Genomic DNA, 24,328 nt, shown 5'->3' on the forward strand with positions numbered 1-24,328 from the left:
TAAAAAAGTAAAGTGCAGTTTGATTCTGAAGATGGTATTCCATTTGTTTGTAAATCCTATACACTCAGCATGGACCAAATAGATACAAATATGGCAAAAGAAAGGCAGATGCACAGCAAATTGATCATATGTATGATAAAAAAACGGTACATGCGTGTACAAGACTCGAAAACGCGAAACTGCAAGGCATGGATAATTATCAGAGAGATAATGCAGTTTCCTAAATATAAGGCAAGTTTTATCTCGTGTAAGAGCTAGAAGTGTAGTTTTCCTAGTTTATGAGGGAAAGTACGATTGTCTATTTGTCAATTTTAGATATATGTTAGTTTATTTTTTTATAAGTTGTCAACTATAGACTTCTGAAAAAAAAAAGATTTCACAACATTTACGCTCTGCTGGTGTGACGTCAATTCCTTCTGAACCGGTTGTCACAGTTCAATTCCCTGCTTCAAATGATCACTCGGGTCATCCTGTGGGTGGGGTTAGTTAAGTGCACCCCTAGGAATTAAATTAATTTTAGAAGCTTAATATATTTAATAAATTTGAGTTAATTTCTTTACACAGGCAGCAGGCTTGCTGCAACGTGTGGATAGCAGGTTGATTGGCAAAATTGGGCAGCTAGTTGTTGGAGGAGTTCGCTCTATCATGGAATTGAAACGCCATCTGCAAATATTTGTGGTTCATCAACTTTTCAAAAACGCAACACCTCTACAGCCAACAAACAGAAGATTCTTTCCAACAAACAACGACATTAGAAATCACTATCATATTGCATATACAAAGCGCAAGCTGTCAAAAATTGATCAAGCAAATGTTCACCTGTTGGTGGACCAATGGTGTCGCTAATCACCTGAAGCTCGCATTTTCTTTAGGCCGTACATCGCCAGTGTCCATCCATTGCAGCCAAATAGTGGCATGGACATTGCTGATTTTAACACAATTGATGGGAAACAAACGATGCTGTTTGTGTACCAAACAGCTTGGCAAAGAAGACTTTTGCTCCGTTATGGCCAGGATATTTGTCTACTTGATGCAACTTATAAGACATCAAAGTATGCATTGCCACTGTTCTTCCTTTGTCCAAGAGCAGGAAGTCAGCTGTGGAGTATGTCCTATCAGGACATAGGACAATGGGAGCAAGTACCCGGAGAGGCAAGGCTGGAAGCATGAAGTTGGCTTTGAACTTTGGTCCAGGATTTTCTCGAAGGAATCACAGACAAACGGGCGGTAACACCAAAGAATGGGAAATATTGATCCAATCACCCAGGAGGAGGTTCGAAACAGTACACGAAGCTTGATGCCCCAGAGCTCCCCTGGACCCGACGGCTTGGGGTATAAAACATTATGGCCGAAGATCTGGCAAGAAACTTTTGGTGAAGAATTGGCCAGACAATTCTGATCCCTAAAGGGGGTGACCCTAGACAGCCTGGGAACTACCGTCCAATAACGATTTGTGTTCTTTGGGCAGTGCCGCTAAATAAGTGCCAGAAAGCCTTTTAACCCCGGGATTGGGTTGCGGAGAACATTTGGAATGTTACAACACTGGAGTATGTCCTATCAGGACAATGGGAGCAAGTACCCGGAGAGGCAAGGCTGGAAGCATGTAGTTGGCTTTGAATTTTGGTCCAGGATTTTCTCGAAGGAATCAGACAAACGGTTGGTAACACCAAAGTTAGTATAGACCAAGTTAGGAAACGGATTGTAAAACAACGAGTCTTGTTATCCATTGTCGCGCGTCTATGACGTCATAGACGCCACCATTACGGAGCCCACAGCATAGCATTTTATCATTGCTGGGTGCTGTTTTTCGTTTAAATATTGCGATTTTTAAAAAACCAAGCACTTCTGCGCGTAAAAATGGCTTTCTACTAATGTTATATCTTATCACAATAATAAACCTCACAAAAATAATCAACTTTTATTGAACACTCAATCGATTAAAGAGTAAAAAACAGAAAATATCAAGTTTACTAACCAAAAACATAAAAGAACATGTTTAAAATATAAAAATACAAACAAAAACGCATAACATTACATCTTATCACAATAATAAACCTCACAAAAATAATCAACTTTTATTGAACACTCAATCGATTAAAGAGTAAAAAACAGAAAATATCAAGTTTACTAACCAAAAACATAAAAGAACATGTTTAAAATATAAAAATACAAACAAAAACGCATAACATTACCATAAACTGGTGTATCTAGCTGCAGTTTTGCATGTAAGCTGCCGTAATTTTAATTTTTTGCTCACAAACTTAACACGTATACCCGGCAACGAGACTTAAGGTATCTGTGTAAAATTTGCCCAATAGGTATCTGTGTAAAATTTGCCCAATATCAAAGTAACATTGAGGAAAACAATACTGAGTTACTATTTTTGGTCCTTTGCTTGAATTAGTACGTTACGGGTCTTCATGAAATCGGAAAACGCGAACTTTGCTTGAATTAGTACGTTACGGGTCTTCATGAAATCGGAAAACGCGAACACCTTATCTGCTAGTACTTAAGCAGTTTGGAGCTGCATGTCCACTCATGTTGGGTTACAAATGTAGTAAAGAATGGCTCTGTAGATTCGTAGGTATGATCATAATTATGTAAACTAAACTGATTGCTGCTAGTCTTAATCGCCAACGTAAAGTACCCTGTTAAACCACACTGTACGCTGAAAACTAGTCAAAATATTAATTTACTTCACATTAATTCCTAGATTTAATATTATATAACAAGATTTATATTAGAAATTATATTTTAAATGTTAAAACAACCGCTATACGTGTTTTCTAGCTTTGTATCGCTTACAAGAACTAAATGAACACATGCCGACCATGCATTTGTATAGGCGATTCACGCTCTGTGGGCTCCGTAATGGCGGACACGAGCGCCGTTTCCTAACTTGGTCTATACTAACTTTGGGTAACACCAAAGAATGGGAAATATTGATCCAATCACCCAGGAGGAGTAGGGAAACAGTACACGAAGCTTGATGCCCCAGAGAGCTCCCGTGGACCCGACGGCTTAGGGTATACAACATTTAAGAAAATTAAGGCCGAAGATCGGGCAAAAGAAACTTTTGGTAAAGAATTGGCCAAAAAAATTCTGATCCCTACAGGGAGTGACCCTAGACAGCCTGGAAACTACCGTCCAATAACGATTTGTGTTCTTTGGGTAGTGCCGCTAAATAAGTGCCAGAAAGCCTTTTAACCCCGGGATTGGGTTGCGGAGAACATCTGGAATGTTACAACACTGATCCACGAGCAGCGGAGGCGCCTAAGGGAGCTAAATCTGGCCTTTCTTGATATCTTAAAGGCATTTGACTGTGCCAACACCTCGTCGCTTTTACGAGCAGCAGAAAGAATTGGCTTGCCGAAAGAGACTTGCTGTTGGTATACATCGAGAATTACTACGAAAATTCGACCACAAGTTTAAAGATCGATGGAATAAGATCAGATCCAATTAAAGTTAATCAGGGTATTAAGCAGGGTGACCCTCTTTTTGTCCCCCTTATCTTAGCAATAATGGACTGAGCCCTCGAGGATCTGGACCCCGGACTGGGTGTCGAAATAAATGGTCACAAGATACAAGCTATTGCGTTTGCAGACGATCTGGTGGTAACCACATCGACGAAGCAAGGGATGCAGGCTCAGGTTGATCGTCTGTCGGAAAAGCCTGAAGAACAGTGGTTTTGAATTTAATAGAAGAAAATGCGCCCCAATAAGAATAGCTGTTGATGGTAAGAGGAGGAAAAGGTGGGTGGCTACTTAGTAGTGGGCGGTCAAACATGGAGTGGTTTGACGATCGCAAATTCCTACAAATATCTTGGAGTGCAGATTGGAAGAAGTAAAAGTGTTTAAATGTATTTCCTATCTTTTAACAAAGAAATGTACTGAGACAAAATGCGCCCCAGTCAAACTCTGCGCCAAAATCGATGCATAACAAGCATTAACACCCGCCGTTGCTTTCTGATCCTTTAATCTCGGCTCGTCCTATCATTGTGAAGCACAATTAAGCAAATGGAGTTTATTTAGCTACAAAGTGAATTAGATGGAGAAATAAAGGTACAGTTAGTAGATTTTCTTTTTCAGAACTTTAACTTTCATCAAAGAAATGTACTAAGCAAAATTGTATTTTCTTTAGCCACAAGGTGTGTACAAAGTGTGATTATGGAAAAAATGAAGGTGCAGTTAGCAGTACATATACCATGGTAATGTGCATCTGGATATGACGGTGATATTACCATAGTGCATACTATTTTTAACGTAGATTTTACTTATTCAGTACATTAATATGTTACGTCTTTGACAGGTAAAAATGTTTAAATGTATTTCCTATCTTTTAACAAAGAAATGTATTGAGTTAACGTAGATTTTCTTATTCAGTACATTAATATGTTACGTCTTTGATAAGTAAAAAGGTTTAAATGTATTTCCTATCTTTTAACAAAGAAATGTATTGAGACAAAATGCGCCCAAAGTAAAAATGTTTAAATGTATTTCCTATCTTTTAACAAAGAAATGTATTGAGACAAAATGCGCCCAGTCAAACTCTGCGCCAAAATCGATGCATAACAAGCATTCACACCCGCCGTTGCTTTCTGATCCTTTAATCTCGGCTCTTCCTATAATCGATGCATAACAAGCATTCACACCCGCCGTTGCTTTCTGATCCTTCAATCTCGGCTCTTCCTATCATTGTGAAGCACAATTAAGCAAGTGGAGTTTATCTAGCTACAAAGTGAATTAGATGGAGAAATAAAGGTACAGTTAGTAGATTTTCAGAACTTTAACTTTCATCAAAGAAATGTACTAAGCAAAATTGTATTTTCTTTAGCCACAAGGTACGTTATGGGAAAAATGAAGGTGCAGTTAGCAGTATATATAGCATGGTATTGTGCATCTGGATATGACGGTGATTTGTATTTTCTTTAGCCACAAGGTGTGTGTGTACAAAGTGTGTAGGTTATGGGAAAAATGAAGGTGCAGTTAGCAGTACATATATAGCATGGTATTGTGCATCTGGATATGACGGTGATATTACCATAGTGTAAACTATTTTTAACGTAAATTTTTTTATTCAGTACACCATTAATATGTTACGTCTTTGATAAGTAAAAATGTTTAAATGTATTTCCTATCTTTTAACAAAGAAATGTACTGAGACAAAATGCGCCCCAGTCAAATTCTGCGCCAAAATCGATGCATAACAAGCATTCACACCCGCCGTTGCTTTCTGATCCTTTAATCTCGGCTCTTCCTATAATCGATGCATAACAAGCATTCACACCCGCCGTTGCTTTCTGATCCTTTAATCTCGGCTCTTCCTATCATTGTGAAGCACAATTAAGCAAATGGAGTTTATTTAGCTACAAAGTGAATTTTATGGGAAAAATGAAGGTGCAGTTAGCAGTACATATATAGCATGGTATTGTGCATCTGGATATGACGGTGATATTACCATAGTGTAAACTATTTTTAACGTAGATTTTTTTATTCAGTACACCATTAATATGTTACGTCTTTGATAAGTAAAAATGTTTAAATGTATTTCCTATCTTTTAACAAAGAAATGTACTGAGACAAAATGCGCCCCAGTCAAATTCTGCGCCAAAATCGATGCATAACAAGCATTCACACCCGCCGTTGCTTTCTGATCCTTTAATCTCGGCTCTTCCTATAATCGATGCATAACAAGCATTCACACCCGCCGTTGCTTTCTGATCCTTTAATCTCGGCTCTTCCTATCATTGTGAAGCACAATTAAGCAAATGGAGTTTATTTAGCTACAAAGTGAATTAGATGGAGAAATAAAGGTACAGTTAGTGGATTTTCATTTTCAGAACTTTAACTTTCATCAAAGAAATGTACTAAGCAAAATTGTATTTTCTTTTGCCACAAGGTGTGTACAAAGTGTGTACGTTATGGGAAAAATGAAGGTGCAGTTAGCAGTACATATAGCATGATATTGTGCATCTGGATATGACGGTGATTTGTATTTTCTTTAGCCACAAGGTGTGTGTGTACAAAGTGTGTACGTTATGGGAAAAATGAAGGTGCAGTTAGCAGTACATATAGCATGGTATTGTGCATCTGGATATGACGGTGATATTACCATAGTGTAAACTATTTTTAACGTAGATTTTTTTACTCAGTACACCATTAATATGTTACGTCTTTGATAGGTAAAAATGTTTAAATGTATTTCGTATCTTTTAACAAAGAAATGTACTGAGACAAAATGCGCCCCAGTCAAACTCTGCGCCAAAATCGATGCATAACAAGCATTCACACCCGCCGTTGCTTTCTGATCCTTTAATCTCGGCTCTTCCTATAATCGATGCATAACAAGCATTCACACCCGCCGTTGCTTTCTGATCCTTTAATCTCGGCTCTTCCTATCATTGTGAAGCACAATTAAGCAAATGGAGTTTATTTAGCTACAAAGTGAATTAGATGGAGAAATAAAGGTACAGTTAGTAGATTTTCATTTTCAGAATTTCATCTTTCATCAAAGAAATGTACTAAGCAAAATTGTATAAGAAATGTACTAAGCAAAATTGTATTTTCTTTAGTTCAGAATAAAAATATGCGAAACGCACATGAATGCGACTAAACGAAACATTTAGTTAAAAATTTGAAATCTGTTTTTTTTTCTGAATCGTGAAACGGCAACATATCCACATCCTCGCGACAGTGAAGACGTAAACCATAGAATGCCTTTGTTTATGGTTTGACTTTGCAATTCGTAGAGAAATACTGAATTCTATTACAATTTGTCATTGGATAAATGTGAATTAACTTGTTACAACGAGTTTGTTTATGGTTTGACCTTGTGATTTAAAAATAGTGGTGGCATAAGCAATTCGTAGAGAATACTGAATTCTATTACAATTTGGTATTGGGTAAATGCGAATTAATTTGTTGCAACGAGTTTGTATAAGAATCGTACCACTTTCAACCGAATAAAGCGTTCCAATTGTTCCATTTACAAATCCTTTTTTCTTGTGTCGATTTTCGGTTATACGTACTAATGTGCCTTTGTATAAGGTTATTTTTGCTCTTCCGAGTTGTCCAAAATTCTACAGGTTGTTCTTGTTTAAAAAGTTGTTTCATTGCAAATATTCCCACTTTCAACCGAATAAAGCGTTCCAATTGTTCCATTTACAAATCCTTTTTTCTTGTGTCGATTTTCGGTTATACGTACTAATGTGCCTTTGTATAAGGTTATTTTTGCTCTTCCGAGTTGTCCAAAATTCTACAGGTTGTTCTTGTTTAAAAAGTTGTTTCATTGCAAATATTCTCTAACTAAGGATCGTCAAAAAATGTCTCTACAAGTGTTTTTGAGCGTGAAAACGGTTGTTGCTGCTATTGGTCGCCACAGAAAATGATGCACTTTTTAGTTCCAAGTGATGACAATGTTGTGTGCATGTGCATCGCGTTCTGCATGGTTCATGCTTACCTCGTCTATAATAATAACTTGAAATGAGTTTAGTCCCCAATTAATTTGCATTGGTTCATCGTCGTTTACCAGGATTTTAAAAGCAGCATGTACTGTCTCAAATGTTAATGTATCTCCAAAATGTGCTTTGTATGTCTGGGCAAGATTTCCTGTTGGGCATTCAACCATGATTCTTAGATTTAAAGAGGCAGCTTGTTCAATTACCCGGTGAAGGCAAGTTGTTTTGCCTGTTCCATGCAAACCTTGGAGCAGACGTAGTTTGTAAGGTTCAAAAGAATTCGTGTTTTCCAAAATAACATGTAATTGTCGTTTCACATCAAAATAAAAGGATTTTTGTCGCCCGTGCAACGTTTGTTGACATATGCTACTAGATTCATCGAAGTTTAATTGCGTAGTTGACAGAATGTGCCTTTGCCACAAAGACTTAATTTTTTCTTAAGCTCTCAACATTATTGAGCATCATTGAGCATCATAGTTGAGATGTAAAACTCTTTGTCACCACGATTTTTCATATACTGTATGATGTGTTCATTGTTGTACCAAAATGAAGGGTTTGACTTTGTTGCTAAGTAAAAATAAGCTATTGAGTTTGGTGTTATTGAAAAATCTGGAGGAACAAGGTCGGAGTATCGTTTAAACGGTACGTTCAGTAAAGTGTGCTGCCAGAGGAAGTCGTCTGTGAATATATTTGCCATTAGTGTTCCAACAACAACGATTCTGTTAGGGCTGTAACGCTTGTGGAGGTGACAAAGATTCTTAAAAATTGTAAAAATGATAGCCTAAGTCTTTCAGTTCATCTGACCGGTTTTAATACATCTGTTTGCTTGGATAATGGTTGGGACAAAGTATCGCTTTGTTGTACTGCTAGTTTTTGATAATTTCGTAGAAGAAAGTAAGAAGATCATTTCGGGTTCACTTGGACTAATTGGTGTTACTATCTTGTAAGCTGCGCGATGTGATCCAGCTGAAGCAAGATCCAATGGAGACATAAACGATTCTTTAAATTTTGATACATAACTTGTAACATAACCTAAAATCATAAGGTGACCGTCACTGGTTTGAACGTCCATATTGATCAGTTCAGAAGAACTGTGGCCAAATAAGTGGTGGAGCCAAATGAGCAAATGTATGTGTATCGTTTCCCGTTTTTGAAATTTATCGATATATGCACGTGTAAGTTCATTTGACCAGATGTAGGAGAATATAGCAAACGAATGGAATCTTTTTGCCGGTCATAATGGCTGTTGCTTATATTCGTACCTGGAGACATGGGGATCGTTGATCTTTTGCGTAGCATGAAGCAATGCAGCGAATTGTGGTTCGTTTTTTAGCAGCACTGCCTGAATTCGATTCGTATTAAAATGCAAGCTAATTGGGTAAACTGAACTGAAGAAGCCAAATGAGTGGTGGAGCCAAATGAGCAAATGTATGTGTAACGTTCCCCGTTTTTGAAATTCAACCCGGTAGAAATACGTTTTTACATTCGGAATTGATTTGTGTCTATAGTTGGACAATGCATGTTCTTTCCAATTACCGGTTCCTTTTCCAGTTATGTAACCAGTAACAATTTCGCCGAGGACGTGTCCAATGTGCTAACCAGTAACAATTTCGCCGAGGACGTGTCCAATGTGCGGTCCTACTAAAACACGCCCGGCGGGGCCCGGTGAGTATTTCTTGAAAAGGAAGCTTTCCCTATTAAAGATCCACCAAAATGTGATGCGTGTATTCAGATTTTTAGCCTAATGAGACCCCCGAGTTGAGTTTTTTGAAAATTAACTTTGATTATGGATGTACGATATTTGTTTCGTTGTACACTTACATAATGAACTGTATTTTTAGCAAAAGTTTATTCGTTGAATTTTGTTAATAGGGGGTGGGGTAAGATGGGACACCTCTTTATTCTATTTCTCGTCCCATTTGGTAGTAAGCAAAGAACATTCAAAGAATTATAAAACTATGTCCTCACGACTCCCATAGACTGTTGTTAATTGTTTAAAACACGATCGGGGGATATTTAAATATTATAGTAGGACAGGGGGAGACCGGACACCTTACCTTAGGCCACAGTACTATACATACACTTATACTTGATCGAAGTTTTATTACTAAAAACTTTAAAACACAAGAATATAGTTTTATAATTCTTTGAATGTTCTTTGCTTACTACCAAATGGGACGAGAAACGGAATGAAAAGTTGTCCCATCTTACCCCACCCTACTATATGTGCTATAAGTGTCCTACCTTAGGACACAGTACTATACATACACTTATACTTGATCGAAGTTTTATTATTAAAAACTTTAAAACACGAACAATGTAACTTTTAAAACGAAAAATGTAAATATAGACATGATGTGTCTTTTAGTGAGCGTGTTAGGCTTTTACGTAATCGGACAAACCCTCAGTAGCGCGATCCCACGTTTGTTTCCGTTTTAGCAGAGCGATGATTAAAGGACTTGCGAATTATGTGTCCATTTTCATCATCATGTTTTATTTCCTATGCACATTTTGTTTCAGCGATGACGTGCGGAGCAAAAATGTAATTTCTATCACCGAAAATTGCCATCTTTATGCTTTGAAGACAGACAATATCTTCCATTTTTTTCACAAGTTCTGTTTCATACACGCATTTTGGTAGCTCTTGCATAGGGCCTGTTTTAGTATGACTCGTAACACCGGGTCCTCACCGGGACCCGCACCGGGCGTGTTTTAGTATATTTTTTTCCACCGGGCCCCGCCGGGCGTGTTTTAGTAGGACCCCCAATGTGCAGTGCTTGGAGACTTGAATGATCCAAAGGGGTTTTCCCCAAGTACTCCAATAATTGTTCCAAGTGTTCGTTTTGGGGAAATGTCCCCATTCGTAAGGGTTTATCAAAACAGTTCAGGTGGTCCAAATTGGTGTACAGTGTTTACTAGAAAAGAATGTTGCCACTTCCAGTATACTGGCGAAAATGGTTTTTCATCTAATGCGCGTTGGAGAACACCCATAAATTCTGCCAAAATTAATGGCTCCTGTTACAGTTTTGAAAATCCATCGATCGAAATAAAATTGCAGTAATTCAAAGTTGTAACTCTAATCCAAAATTGGCGATGTCACCTTTGTTAAGAATGAATGTTTAGCACTGAGGTGTCTTGTTCGGCCTTTTTAATAAATGTTTTTTTTTTGTGATTGATCATTATTCACACTGGTTATTGCTTGTTCTACATTTGTTGCTTTTTTGGTGATTCTTAAACCCCCCAGTTTTGATTCGATATCCGTGTTGTTTTCTGCAATATGGTCTGCAGTCAATGTTAAAAGGGAAAAGAAGACGATGTTCTTTCTGTGTTAATCCTTTCAAGTAATTAGGCCACAATGAAACATTTGGAGCACTGTAATTTCCTCTGGTACAATTGCTGCAGACATGGCTTGTAGCAACTGGCCTCTTTGTGAAATTGGGTTTTAATGTTTGACAACATAAACAGAAGCAAAGAAGACACCTAGTTCAAGACAATTTTTCAATCCAATGTTTTAAATGACCAGAAACTTGCTTTCGCTTAATTGTACCAACTGAGATGTAAGACAATTCGGAAACAAGACGTTCCTGTTTCTCTTTGGCAGCAGCGCTACGTTTTTGTTCCATCTAAAAATGGTAACATTAAAGCTTCAAAAGAAAATTTTTAAAACTGAACATACCTGGGGATCAGAAACGATGCAGCAGAAGTTTGGATTCATATTCAAATTGATAGATACTATTGGTCCCAAAAGAGAAATTCGTTCACCAGTTGTTAAACATAGAAATGTTATTTTACCTTTAAGTAATCTGGACGAAATAACTGCGTAATTGCTAAATTTTTCAGAAATATTTCAGTAATAATTAATGCTACTAGATAAATCTCTGAAAAATATTAGTATAATTAAACATAAATACATACCTTTAACACAATAGTATAATTAAACACATAAAAGCATACACAAGCACAAACTGTACAAAAAAAACCTAAACAACACTGCTACTCTACAATTCCAATCCATTGGCTAAATTGCAGAAATCATTAGTATAATTAAACATAAATACATACCTTTAACACAATAGTATAATTAAACACATAAAAGCATACACAAGCACAAACTGTACAAAAAAAAGCATACACAAGCACAAACTGTACAAAAAAAACCTAAACAACACTGCTACTCTACAATTCCAATCCATTGGCTAAATTGCAGAAATCAAAATAATATTGCATTCACATTCGTTTTTTTGATGTGGAAGGCAAACACAGTCATCTAATTCAATGTCTAATTTTCGTTTTCTACGTTCTGCGATTAAGTCTTTTAATGTTTTCACTGGACTTTTCTCAGATTCATTAACAGTAGAATAATTGTGCATAATATTCTTTGCTGCTGCTTCAGCATATGTTGCTAAGGAAGGATTTTCTAAAAATGAAGTAAGATTGTTTCTCTTAAAGCATTGTTCGAAAACATGGTCTATATGAGTTGGGAAACATATTTTGCTGCCTTTAAATGCAGACCCATTGAAAACATTGATGCTCCTTCATGTATAAAAGAATCAATATAGCTGTCGTAGAGTTCACCCTTTATCTTCAGAGAACTTAGCAGAATTTTAATTTCTTTTGCCGTTTGTTTCACATCAGTTTCCTTTTCAATTTTATCCATATGTTTGATCGTAACGTTTTAGGATTAGCAGAATTTTAATTTCTTTTGCCGTTTGTTTCACATCAGTTTCCTTTTCAATTTTATCCATATGTTTGATCGTAACGTTTTAGGATTTCACCAAATTCTGTAAAAAAAGTTCGAACGAGATATCTGAAAGGTCGTTTGAAATTATTTTCCAGTTTTTTGTTGTTGTCTCAGTGAGTTTACTAAGAGCAATCCCAGGACGAGTAAGCCACTTGCATGTAAAATTTTTTAATTTCATTTTAAAATCTTCGTCAGTTGCTGTTCTTGGTAGTGTAGCCACACCATAAGGTCTGAGAAAATCTTTGGGGGATTGCTGGAAGTAGTTGATATTTCCACTGTTTTCCTTTTTTTTAGACGAAGACGACATTCTGTAAATATTAATGCATAAAATCTTTGCAACTGTTTTAATAAATGTATACCTAGTTTCTAGACACCAGTTGCAGTTTTAATTTTACTAATCATTAATACAAACAGTCAAAACAAAAATAGAGTCATCGTTAGTTAGATAAATTTAAACTTTATTTATCAACTTTAAAAGACCAGTAGTTTTACTAATTGGAAAATTAAAACCTTTACACCTTTCGTATTTATTAGGTAAGTGATGACACCATGCGGTTGCTAACTATTTAATTTCAGGCACCAGTTGCAGTTTTAATATTGCTAACAATTAATACAAACTGTCACAACAAAAATGAGTCACCATTGGTTAGTTAAATCTGAACTTTATTTTTTAGCTTTAAAATACTACAAGTTTATAGCAAAACCATACGTTTGGTACCTGAATTGGGTGATATACCTTTATGGCCTATATGTCAAAATAATATTACAATAAGATAGAAATTAAAAAATTAGGACAGAATGACACCAAAAAGTTTTTTAATAGTGGTTGACGACACCATGCGGTTTTTAAGAAGTAATTAGTTTCTAGACACTACTTGCAGTTTTAGAAACTAACTATTAAAACAATCTAAACTTTATTTTTTAGCTTTAAAATACAACAACTTTAATTAATTAGAAAATTGAAACCTTTATTCCTTTTTTATTTAATAGGTCAGTGGCGACACCATGCGTTTTTTTTAATTATTAGTTGATTGCCACCAGTTTCAGTTTTAATTTTACTAACAATGAAGACAAATTAGGGGGTTTTCGACCCTTCCGCAAAAAATGACGCTGTCAGTTTTATGGAGTAAAAAAATGAAGAAAAGTTACCATTAATGTAATGTGACTTATATGTCACAAAGAACTATATGATTCTTAAGTACGCTTCAGTGTATTAGAAAAGTTACATTGTACTGCTGTGATGCAACACTAGGACACACTGTTAGTTACAATAACTGGCTTGTGGCAGCCATGCGTTCATTGCGACGTTGCTTTTTGATCCTTCGATGTCCGGCTCTTCCTAAATTGTGAAGCAGAATTCACCAAGCGTTGGATTGTTCACCCACTAATAGAAAACGTGTGCTGGGTTTAAACCGTCGTGAAACAGACTAGTTGTACCCTACTGATGAAGTGTTGTTGCGACAGTAATCCTCCTGCTCAGTACGAGAGGAACCGCAGGTTCAGACATTTGGTTCATGTGCTTGGCTGATAAGCCAATGGTGCAAAGCTACCATCTGAGGGATTATGACTGAACGCCTCTAAGTCAGAATCCCACCTGGAAAGCGACGATGCGGTCGTTCATCGGCCTCGAGAAGCAAAGTTAGTCGGTAGATCCCATATCCGAAAGAAGAGTCTGCGGCAAGCGTCGGACTCCCAGTCGGTTGATCCTCCTGCTCGAATGGTGGGGTGCTAAATCAGTCGCAAACGACCTAGTTGAAGATCGGGGTTTCGTAATCATTAGAGTAGTAATCTTACTGCGATCTGGTTGAGAGTAAGCCTCAAGATCTATCGGTTTGTCCGGCCAGTAGCTCGGACGAAAGAGGGAGTAGCCTTTCGGGGTTGCTGTTTTTTTTCCCAAAGGCTATTTTCGGGACTTTTTTTTTAAAGGCTATCTCGGGACTTTTCTTCCCCCCCCCCCGGCCGTTGTATCTTTCAGGACAGTATAGGCGCTGGAAGCGAAGGAGACTCCACTGCGGGAGGTGGTACAGGTGCTGGAAGCGCAGCGGGTCGATCCACGGGAGTGGCTTGCACGGCTTTTGGTTGCCACTAGAGAGTATAGGCGCTGAGAGCGAAGGAGTTCGATCCCCGCGGGTGGCCTGCGCGGCTGTCGGGCTCCACTGCGGGAGGTGGTATAGGTGCTGGGAGCGCAGCGGGTTAATCCACGGGAGTGGCTTGCACGGCTTTTGGTTGCCACTGTAGAGAGTATAGGCGCTGAGAGCGCAGGTGGTAGAGATCCCCGCGGGTGGCCTGCACGGCTGTCAGGCTTCACTGCTGGAGGTGTTGTAGGCGCTGGGAGCGCGGCTGGTCGATCCACAGGGGTGGCTTGCACGGCTTTCGATTGCTACTGCAGGAGAATAGGCACTGGGAGCGCAGCTTGTCGATCCCCGCAGGTGGCCTGCACGGCTGTCAGGGGGCTCCACTGCGGGAGGTGGTATAGGCGCTGGGAGCGCAGAGAGTCGATCCACGTGGGTGGCTTGCATGGCTTTCGGTTGCTACTGTAGAGGTGTTCTAATGGGCTGGCGAAGGGTGCGCTGAGCAGCGAGGTGTTACTGTTCGTTTGCGCTGCCAATTGACGTATTGGTCGTATCGAGTGGTTTTGTCGACGCGAGCGACCCCAACGTTCTCTCTGTTTAAAGTTTTGAGAGCCGATCTGGCCAAAAATATAGAGGAGAGGGAGCACCGTGAAGAACTAGCACGGTGCGTTTTTTTTACCGAGATCCTGATCCCGCGAAAGGAGACAGGATAAAAGATATGTTACACAGAGAAATGTATGTTATTGTTATCTAGGACTAATGAGCATATACACAACTTGTATTTAGTCAGTTTTTTAAAATTTATTTATTAATATGTGAGTTTCATAACCTTCGTATAACTGGTTATACAGGGCATCTATCTGTGAGGCACATTTTAACCCAGAAGACATTATTAATGTACAGTCTCGCAAATCATTAAAAATTGGTGCTGTACCTTTGTTGAACATGCCGAAAAAATCATGTTCTATTCCAAAGGTTAAATTAATCAGCCCGAGTAAATTAAAATTTGTAAATTCAGCTTCCAGTTGGTGATTTGTATAAATTTGCAAGGAGAATTAGCACAGATTACAAAAGTAATAAGGGATAGTTCAACTTATCAGTCATCAAATAAAATGTTTAATTATCCTAACTATTAAATTGTAACAATTTGTTCAGAAAATTAGATAAGAACCATTTGCAAGGCAAGCCCCACCACAGCGAAACCAGCACCGTTCAGTGGAAAAATTAGACGGAGAATCCCAAAGTTTGTTGGTGCGAGAAAGCATTGACCAGCTGTAGCCATTTGTTTTTATGTTATTTAATATATATATAAACCTTATATTTACAATAGACATTAAACAATTTTCAGATAAATGGTCATTTTGTTATCGATTCAGAAATTTTATGGCTGAAATGCATTCACAAAACAGTGTGGAAACAACCATTATCAGGTTGGTTAACGAGAATTTTTTGATATTTTATTTTTAAGGTTAATGTACCTGCAGGTTGGTGTATTTTGATATTTTATTTTTAAGGTTAATGTACCTGCAGGTTGGTGTATTTTGATATTTTATTTTTAAGGTTAATAATGTACCTGCAGGTTGGTGATAAATACACCAAAATGAATTAACATGTAGTACTTATTGCGCAGTGTTTGCTTTACTGTGGATGTCACAGTGAGTTGGATATCATTTCATGGCTGGCGTGTTGATCCCAGTCATCTTTTCTTGCCCGATATCAGGATTTCTACATTAAATTATTTTTTGGGTAACAAATAATAATTATTGAGCTTGGTGAATTAGTGTCATCTTTCCTTGCCCGATATCAGGATTTCTACATTAAATTATTTTTTGGGTAACAAATAATAATTATTGAGCTTGGTGAATTAGTGTCATCTTTCCTTGCCCGATATCAGGATTTCTACATTAAATTATTTTTTGGGTAACAAATAATAATTATTGAGCTTGGTGAATTAGTGTGTACTCTATGCTTTATACCTCTGTTCATTTTACAGAAGAAGTGATGAAGTTTAAACTTTGTGAGGGTATTGATGAAAAATACTCAACTAGGAACACAAAGCTTCATCTCCTACAAAACTGGAAACTCTGCCTTTCAGCAAAGACTCATACGCGTTTTCCACTCTGTCAAGTAGCATGTACATACTTGTATAAATTACACAATCAAGTTTATTTTTATGTTAGTTTTAGGCGATGAACAATGTTCTCAATGTACAAGATACCAGTACAAATCCAAATGCAACAAGGAATATTGCGCAAACGTGAGGTGTCAGAGGAGGAGTTGGTTGATATCGATGACAGCTTGCACTCAGACTTCTTGGTATATAATAAATATTGTTTTACTTTGTTATTACATACAATCGTAAATAATATATATTAACACTTTTGTAGGACCTACTTTACTCAGAGAGTGTTTTGTAGGACCTACTTTACTCAGAGAGTGGAGATATGAATGAGTGGCAGCAGATGTTCTTTCGTGAACAAATTCAGAATTCCAGGAAGTCTGCATATTGTCGTCGATATCATCCAGATGTTGTTAGATGGGCAATAGATTTATATTCTCGTTCGCCTTCGGCCTATCAACATTTGATTACGACCGATGTGCTAAAGCTTCCATCGTCACGAACTCTTCAAAAGTTCAGGTACAACCAAGTTTACCAAACTTTAACATCTTATGTTTAAAACTACATATTGGTTTTCCAGGCACATATTTAAATTATTTTTTATTGCTTTTTAGCTCTTGTTTTAGATGTTATAAAGTATTCTTTTTTTTTTTCAAAAGAAATACCGGAACAAATGAACCAGGACTAAATCAAATTGCTGTGGAAGCTATGAAAAAGCTTTAATTCCCAGTAGAGGCTCACCTAACCGTGGATGACATACAAATTCAGTCAAGATCACCTGGAACTCTTTTTCTGTGCCATTCGTTCAGCTGGTAGGTGTAACAATAATCCAACTGTACAGCAGTTCATCGCAGCCTACAAACGACACTTGATGCGAAGTGGCATTAAAAATATTGGAAACTGTATCCCTCAAGACAACACAGATTTGGATGCGCTTGACAAATATAAGGAAACAAATGAGAATCCCTTCCTTTAACACAAGCTTCAATCGCCAGGAAATATGATTTGACCAACCGGCAACCAACATCATCAGATCATGACTATTTAGATGCGCCAAATCATGTACAGCTGCCAATACAAGCACCAAGCTGTCAATTACATTGCTGGGTATGTTGCAAAGTCTCTATTGGCTGAAATGGTATGTACTGAGTGCATACAAGCCTTAACGACAACTGAACTGTGCACAGGCTCCTTTACATACCATAAAGACAGAGGGGGCCTTTGTAAGCCATCGACAGATGTTGTGTCTGTATGTCTGGAAGCAGAAAAATGTTTTCAACGCCTGCTGTCATCCAATGGGGGGGGCATCTACCAAAAGAAAGCGGAATTCCCAAATCAATTTCTTATGCAGTTCTTCAAAACCTTAATTTCTTCACAATTTAGTTCTTCAAAACCTTAATTTCTTCACAAAGAATTGTAAGTTTATCTATGTTTAATTCATATTTGTTGACCGTCCGTTGTTTTGTAATTTGTTTGTTGTGAGAATACCGAGTTGTTAAAATTAAACTTCCCACTAGGACAGTAGGTTAGGTTAATAAAAGGCTAACATCTACAATAGTGAATTAATTAATACTTTACATCTAGTGCAGCAATTTGCGAAAGACATTTTAAACAAGAAGACATAAAGTCACAGTCGAAAAATAAGTTGCGCCTTGGAGCAGTGCCCTGTTATTATTTGCCGAAAGCAATAACGCAAAAAGAGCCCAGGAAGCCCCTCCAGTGAAACACCCACTGCCAGCAAAAGTATGGCAAACATTCAGCAACTACAGAAAAACATGACAAAGATTCTGGAAAAGTATCAAAGTTAGCATTGCATTATTTTATAACAGATACAATCCTAGTGCAGAATATTTCAGTAAGCACTAAATTCATAGTGGTGACATAGTATCAAGCAAGTAGAATCAAGTAATGCATAAAGTAGATTTGGAGAATGTAGAATAATTCATTTTCCCTATATGCCAAGAGCAAACATATTTCTTTAAATTTAATGGTAATTATGCATACAGGCAGCTAGGCATGGTACAAAACTGTGTTTCCCCAGAAAACCATATAATCTGAAAAACTCATTATACACAAAACCATATATATATTCAGAATTAAACTTTTTTTTAGTGAATTGGATTTATTACTTGTAATGTGTGTTTTGTTTTACTATTTCTATGTCGAAATACCGCGAATTCTTTTCAATACTAATCCTCGTTTCCTTTAACATTCCTTCGTAATCAGCGTCTGTAATTCTTTAACATTCCTTAGTAATCGACGTCTGTAATCAGCGATCCTTATAAGCGACTCCCTTCCTTTCAGTTCACAGTATTCTTAGTTCGGTTTAGGACTTGTTAGGCTATATATTACTCGTCGTTATGTCGTTAATATTTGTAAAACCTATGTTTTGTGTTTCAGCATACTTTGATTCTATTTGAATAAAGCTAAGTTAAGTTAGCCCTCGTTTCATTACTTCCGTATGAACAGCTTTGTCATTGAAAGGCAGTAATGCATAAAGTAGATTTTGAAAATGTAGAATAATTCATTTTTCCCTATATGCCAAGAGCAAACATATTTCTTTAAATTTAATGGTAATTATGCATACAGGCAGCTGGCATGGTACAGAACTGTGTTAAACCACATAATCCGAAAAACTCATTATACACAAAACCATATATATATTCAGAATGAAACTTTTTTTAGTGAATTGGATTTACTACTTCCGTATGAACAGCTTTGTCATTGAAAAGCAAGAAGAAGAAGAAAACTTGATTCCCAATATCAAGTAAGATATTATAATAATTTATGCTAGTCCAATTTAATGCAGTATGCTCAACAGCACTGTGACAGTTAATGACAGCATTTATCAAACTTGACAAGTTATTATGCAACATCCACAACATCGTGCATTTATTTTTTAATTAAACTTCTTTTATGATTGTAATTAACAATGACCTTCAAATGGAACAATTATACGTTGGGGGTTGAAAAATAAAGCAAAGAAGGTGATGGCCTTTGGTGAACTTTAAAATGGACACATGGATTAATATTCTGTGTATGTATTCATAGTTCTGTCGTTTGAATTTGGTTAACTTGGTATAAATACTTTTTGGTATAAATACTTTTCAGCTGTCTTTAACAAAATCAGCATCTGTAAAGGAGTTGAAAGTCAAGGATGTTTCAAAAATCATTGTGCCTATTATTGAGATGGAGAAAAAGATCAAATATGTAAAAAGTATTCATACTTCAGATCTAATAAATGCCATGTCATTTGTTCAAGTAGTTTTTTTGCATTGTTTTTTCAAGAACAGATCAACAATGCCAAAGTGGACCTAAAGGAAGAAAATATCACCCTGACAAGATACGCTGGTTGTATTGAATTGTATGCGCAGTCTCCGTCTGCCTATCCTCATATTCGTAACAGTGATGTGTTATTGTTACCTTCTCCAACACAATTTCAAAGTACAGGTAAACTGAATTCACGAATAAGTTACTATCCGTTAATAACGTATGAGAAACTTGTATATTTGTAATAGTAATGTTTTTCTTATTCTTTAGAAATAATAAATGAAATGGTTCTTGAGGAATTGGATCGAATAATGGAAGAGAATGAATCACTTCCAGTGAACATCACAGTGGATGAAATGAAAAGTTAGTAAACTGGATTGGTATTGACAGTTTGTATTTATTTATTTTTTTCAGTTCGCGAGAATCTAGTATATCAAAATGGGGAAATATTTGGCTTTGTTTTTGGGTGGAAAACAAATGAAATTGCAACTCATATTATTGGTATGTGTTATTTTCCTTATTAATTATAATAGAGTTTTTATTATATTTTAAATATAATTATTTTTTAGTTTTCTATGTTCGATAATTTAAAAAAGAGGTAAGTATACCGCTTGCCTGGTATCTCACAAAGAGCACACCAGCATGTCAAATTTCATTAAAATTCTGGAAAATCTTGTATGAATTGGAAAAAAGAAACATTCATGTCCATGCTGTAGTGGCCGATGGTACAGCCACGAATAGGAAGTTCTTTAAGCAGTTATCTGGAAAGAAGAACATCCCCTTGGAAACCCATAAATATCAACAACCCAATATTTCTCTGTTCTGATGTTCAACATTTATTAAAGGTGTGTGAATTGACATTTCTCATAATTAATAACCGTAATTTTTGTTCTTATTTTCCACATTTAGACTGTTCGGAATGGATTGCTCTCATCCGGTTGGAGCGGAAAGAGGTTGTGTTAAACATAGATGGTAAATGTGGAAAAGAAATTATTTGGAAGCATATTTCGATCTTTACACATTGGAAAGTATTTTTCTTTTACAGGCTGGACTCGCCTTACACAAGGACATATATATCTTTGAACAATTTTTTTAAGGGTGGTGTGTTTAAAGTTAGAAAAACAAGCAAAAATTCACTGTTTTTAATTTGGATGAAAGTAAACTTGGCTCGAGACGCAATTTCGTGGAAAGTGGGGAGATCATTGCGCATGATAAATGGGGCAGAAGCAACTGCAGAACTTATTTCTATTTGATAGGTAAGGTAATTAAACAATTAAATTAGGTAAGTAAAACAATTAAATTAGGTAAGTAACAAATCTATGTAAAATTTTGATTTTTGTTTCGTAGATTGTGTGTTATTCGCAAAAACTGATATAACCATAACATAACTAAATTAATTATTTTAGCAAGATGTTAGAAACAATCACAAAAAGGAGAGTGACAAAAGACTTCTGTAAAATGCCCACAATGGAAGGACTTATGTTCACTACCAATAACATTATTCAGCTTGCGAAAAGATTGTTGAATCTGGATGGTATGTATGTGTGCTTCCGGTACAATATCCCAAGATGTATTGGAATGTTTTTCGGAATCTTAGTAAGTGTAAGAGGATTACTGTTATATAGTTATCATTATACTTACAGGCCCAACAATATATTAAAGCGGCAATTTGGGAGTTTTTTTTAAAAAACCCTGATGCGCGCAAGTTGCATATGGAGTGAGCATATTGTCCAAAGGAAAATTATAAAAAAAAAAGTAAAAAATGGTAACACTGTATGGATCCACAAATGCTTGGACAGTGAAGTTTTCGATGTTCCTTTCAAGAAAATAAAATAATTTCTGAAATTTTTTATGTAGTTACACTGGGGCTACTTCGTTCCGTCTCTATTGTTTTTGTTTATTGTTTTGTTATATGGATATCCATCGTTTAGTTCTCAATAAACCTCATCATAGTTAACTCATTTTATATTAGTATTATTCATCCCTGCCGTAATCAATAATAAGTGCTGTTTTGTTTCTGTTTTTTTTGTATTTGATTTGTATATAAAACTAAGCTTTCTTTAACAAACACAATTTTCATTGGAATTTATGTATAGGTATTTCAACAAGGATTTTTTTTTTTTAAATCACCACGCAAACCTTAAGAGCATTTGCTTGTAAATAGTTTTTTAACAAACAATTTTACAATGAATAGCACATTTGTAACACTCCTTCTTAGATATTTTTATTTTCTTTTGTTTATTGATTATTATTGTTTTGTTATATGGATATCCATCGTTTAGTTCTCAATAAACCTAATAAATGTTAACTCTAGTATTATTCATCCTTGCCGTAATCAAATAGTAAGTGCTGTTTTGTTTCTGTTTTTTTTTTGTACTTGATTTGTATATAAAGCTAAGCTTTAACAAACACAATTTTCATTGGAATTTATGTATAGTTATTTCAACAAGGATTTATTTTTTTTAAATCACCACGCAAACCTTTAGAGAGCATTTGCTTACGCTTGTAAATAGTTTTTTAACAATCAATTTTACAATGTAAATAGCACATTTTTAACACTCCTTCTTATGTTCATCCAATTGGTCATATAGCATGTTGTTTACAGATAATGAAAAAGTTTCTGATTCAAGAATTCTATCTTCAATAACTTTAAAGTGGATATTTTGGTAATCTTCCAACGCAGTTGCTGAATTTACTCACTTCCATCATTGCATATTCTAAAATCATAGTTAGTTTTGGTGATGGTTTTATAGCCCCCACTGAATATACAGGATCGCTGGTTGGGTTATATGACTCCGAGCTGATCCGACTTCATATACAGGCTTCAGCGGGGTGCTATATCTACTGTAGTACTAATTGCTTTTATAACCAGAAACCATACAGTTCATGATATCTTGCTATGTTTTATTCCTTTTTCTGGTATACAAATACACGATACGGCAAAAGCTTACTTGACGGCTGGGCAAAGGCTCGTAAGAGCCCGCAATGAACCTAGACTGACCTCGAGGTCTCAGTGCCGATAGTGGTTTCTCGTTATAAGTTCTTGTGTTAGGGAAAAGGCGAATTATATACCGGACAGAATCACGTGACAGCAGTGTGACGTCATGCGATAAAAGGGAATCGATTTGGGCCTGTCATCGGCTGAACGGGATATCATTAACCTCGTTCAACGGGGGGTTTGTTTTCATGGGAAAGTCTCTCATGAGATAAGTCGTATCCGCACTGTTGGCATTGATTAATTAAGTATTGGGATTGGGTTATGTGACGTCACTTTAGGCGTCGAGTTGCAACAAAACCTCCCTTTCGGCAATGAGAAATTGATATGTGGGTCTCATGTAACCGAATAAATTGTTGAAACTCGACGCCTACAATATATATAGAAAACGATAACGATAAAATAACAAATGCGGGGCAATTAAAAACTAAATAAAAGCGAAGTAAAAGACACATGGCGCAAGATATACAAAGAAAGAACATAAACAAAAATTAGGTTGCGTGGAACAGCGGTATTATGCTCCGTAGCTCGGAGCGATTAAAGTTGTGGACGGTCATGGGGTAAAATATATGTGTGCGCATTGAAGTCGCTCGTGCGATAATGAAACGGACATGGGATCACTTATTGCTGTGAGCCCGGCAAAGCCGGCAGAATAAGTCGGCGCCTGTAGCCCAGGACGCCCTGCGAGAGTTTATGTTAGACACCGGTTACGCACACCTGATATTTCTCCGTGTTGCACTTCCTTTACTTGTGAACGGCGTTGACGCAGACTGGATAATTGTGTAGACTGTTGAGGATGCTGCTTGTCCTCGGTCTTATATCCTTTCGTTGAGGTGAAAAATACCCACGGCGTAGTGATAGCAGTGGAAAACTGGTTGTTTCTGACATCGTGGTCGCGAGGAATAGATCCATTTCGAAGCGAATGCAAACGGGAGACGGGACCGTAAGTTGAACGGTCGTAAAATATAAAAACACACCTGGTTTGCGATGTTGCTTTGTCAGTCAGTATTGCAGATCGCGGACGCATTTGCACCTGCTTGTATTGCCATATAGTCCATTGAATAGATGCGGACAGCTTCTGCGGCATAGTGGCTGCTAGTCGGTTTGTAACATCGGTATAGTCCAATAAATAACTGCTGTGGACGGCTTCTGCGGAATAGTAGCCTGTCGGGTCGGAAGGTTTTGCGTGTTCAAATCGAACGTCGGGTGCACCATTTATAGCCCCCACTGAATATACAGGATCGCTGGTTGGGTTATATGACTCCGTGCTGATCCGACTTCATATACAGGCTTCAGCGGGGTGCTATATCTACTGTAGTACTAATTGCTTTTATAACCAGAAACCATACAGTTCATGATATCTTGCTATGTTTTATTCCTTTTTCTGGTATACAAATACACGATACGGTATCGGGCAAAAGCTTACTTGACGGCTGGGCAAAGGCTCGTAAGAGCCCGGCCATGAACCTAGACTGACCTCGAGGTCTCAGTGCCGATAGTGGTTTCTCGTTATAAGTTCTTGTGTTAGGGAAAAGGCGAATTATATACCGGACAGAATCACGTGACAGCAGTGTGACGTCATGCGATAAAAGGGAATCGATTTGGGCCTGTCATCGGCTGAACGGGATATCATTAACCTCGTTCAACGGGGGGTTTGTTTTTATGAGAAAGTCTC

General features: G+C 37.0%; 1 protein-coding gene across 1 annotated transcript; it reads left to right on the forward strand.

Moving 5' to 3' along the window:
- Positions 1-16,448: 16,448 nt before the first annotated feature.
- Positions 16,449-20,005, forward strand: LOC149723539 (uncharacterized). The gene is made up of 3 exons (XM_089893569.1): positions 16,449-16,585; positions 16,687-16,907; positions 17,048-20,005. The coding sequence occupies exons 1-3, from the start codon at positions 16,466-16,468 to the stop codon at positions 17,109-17,111; spliced, it is 405 nt and encodes a 134-aa protein (XP_089749695.1). The 5' UTR covers positions 16,449-16,465; the 3' UTR covers positions 17,112-20,005.
- Positions 20,006-24,328: the final 4,323 nt, after the last annotated feature.

This window comes from Ciona robusta, unplaced genomic scaffold, assembly GCF_009617815.1.
Source record: "Ciona robusta unplaced genomic scaffold, ASM961781v2 AP042746.1".
Lineage (NCBI taxonomy): Eukaryota > Metazoa > Chordata > Ascidiacea > Phlebobranchia > Cionidae > Ciona > Ciona robusta.

Bases quoted from the DNA above. Each gene is read 5' to 3' on its own strand.
- LOC149723539 (XM_089893569.1), top strand. From the start codon at position 16,466: ATGTTCTCAATGTACAAGATACCAGTACAAATCCAAATGCAACAAGGA. The intron at 16,586-16,686 runs GTATATAATAAA...AGTGTTTTGTAG, and splicing joins GCTTGCACTCAGACTTCTTG to GACCTACTTTACTCAGAGAG. The intron at 16,908-17,047 runs GTACAACCAAGT...TTTTTTCAAAAG, and splicing joins CGAACTCTTCAAAAGTTCAG to AAATACCGGAACAAATGAAC.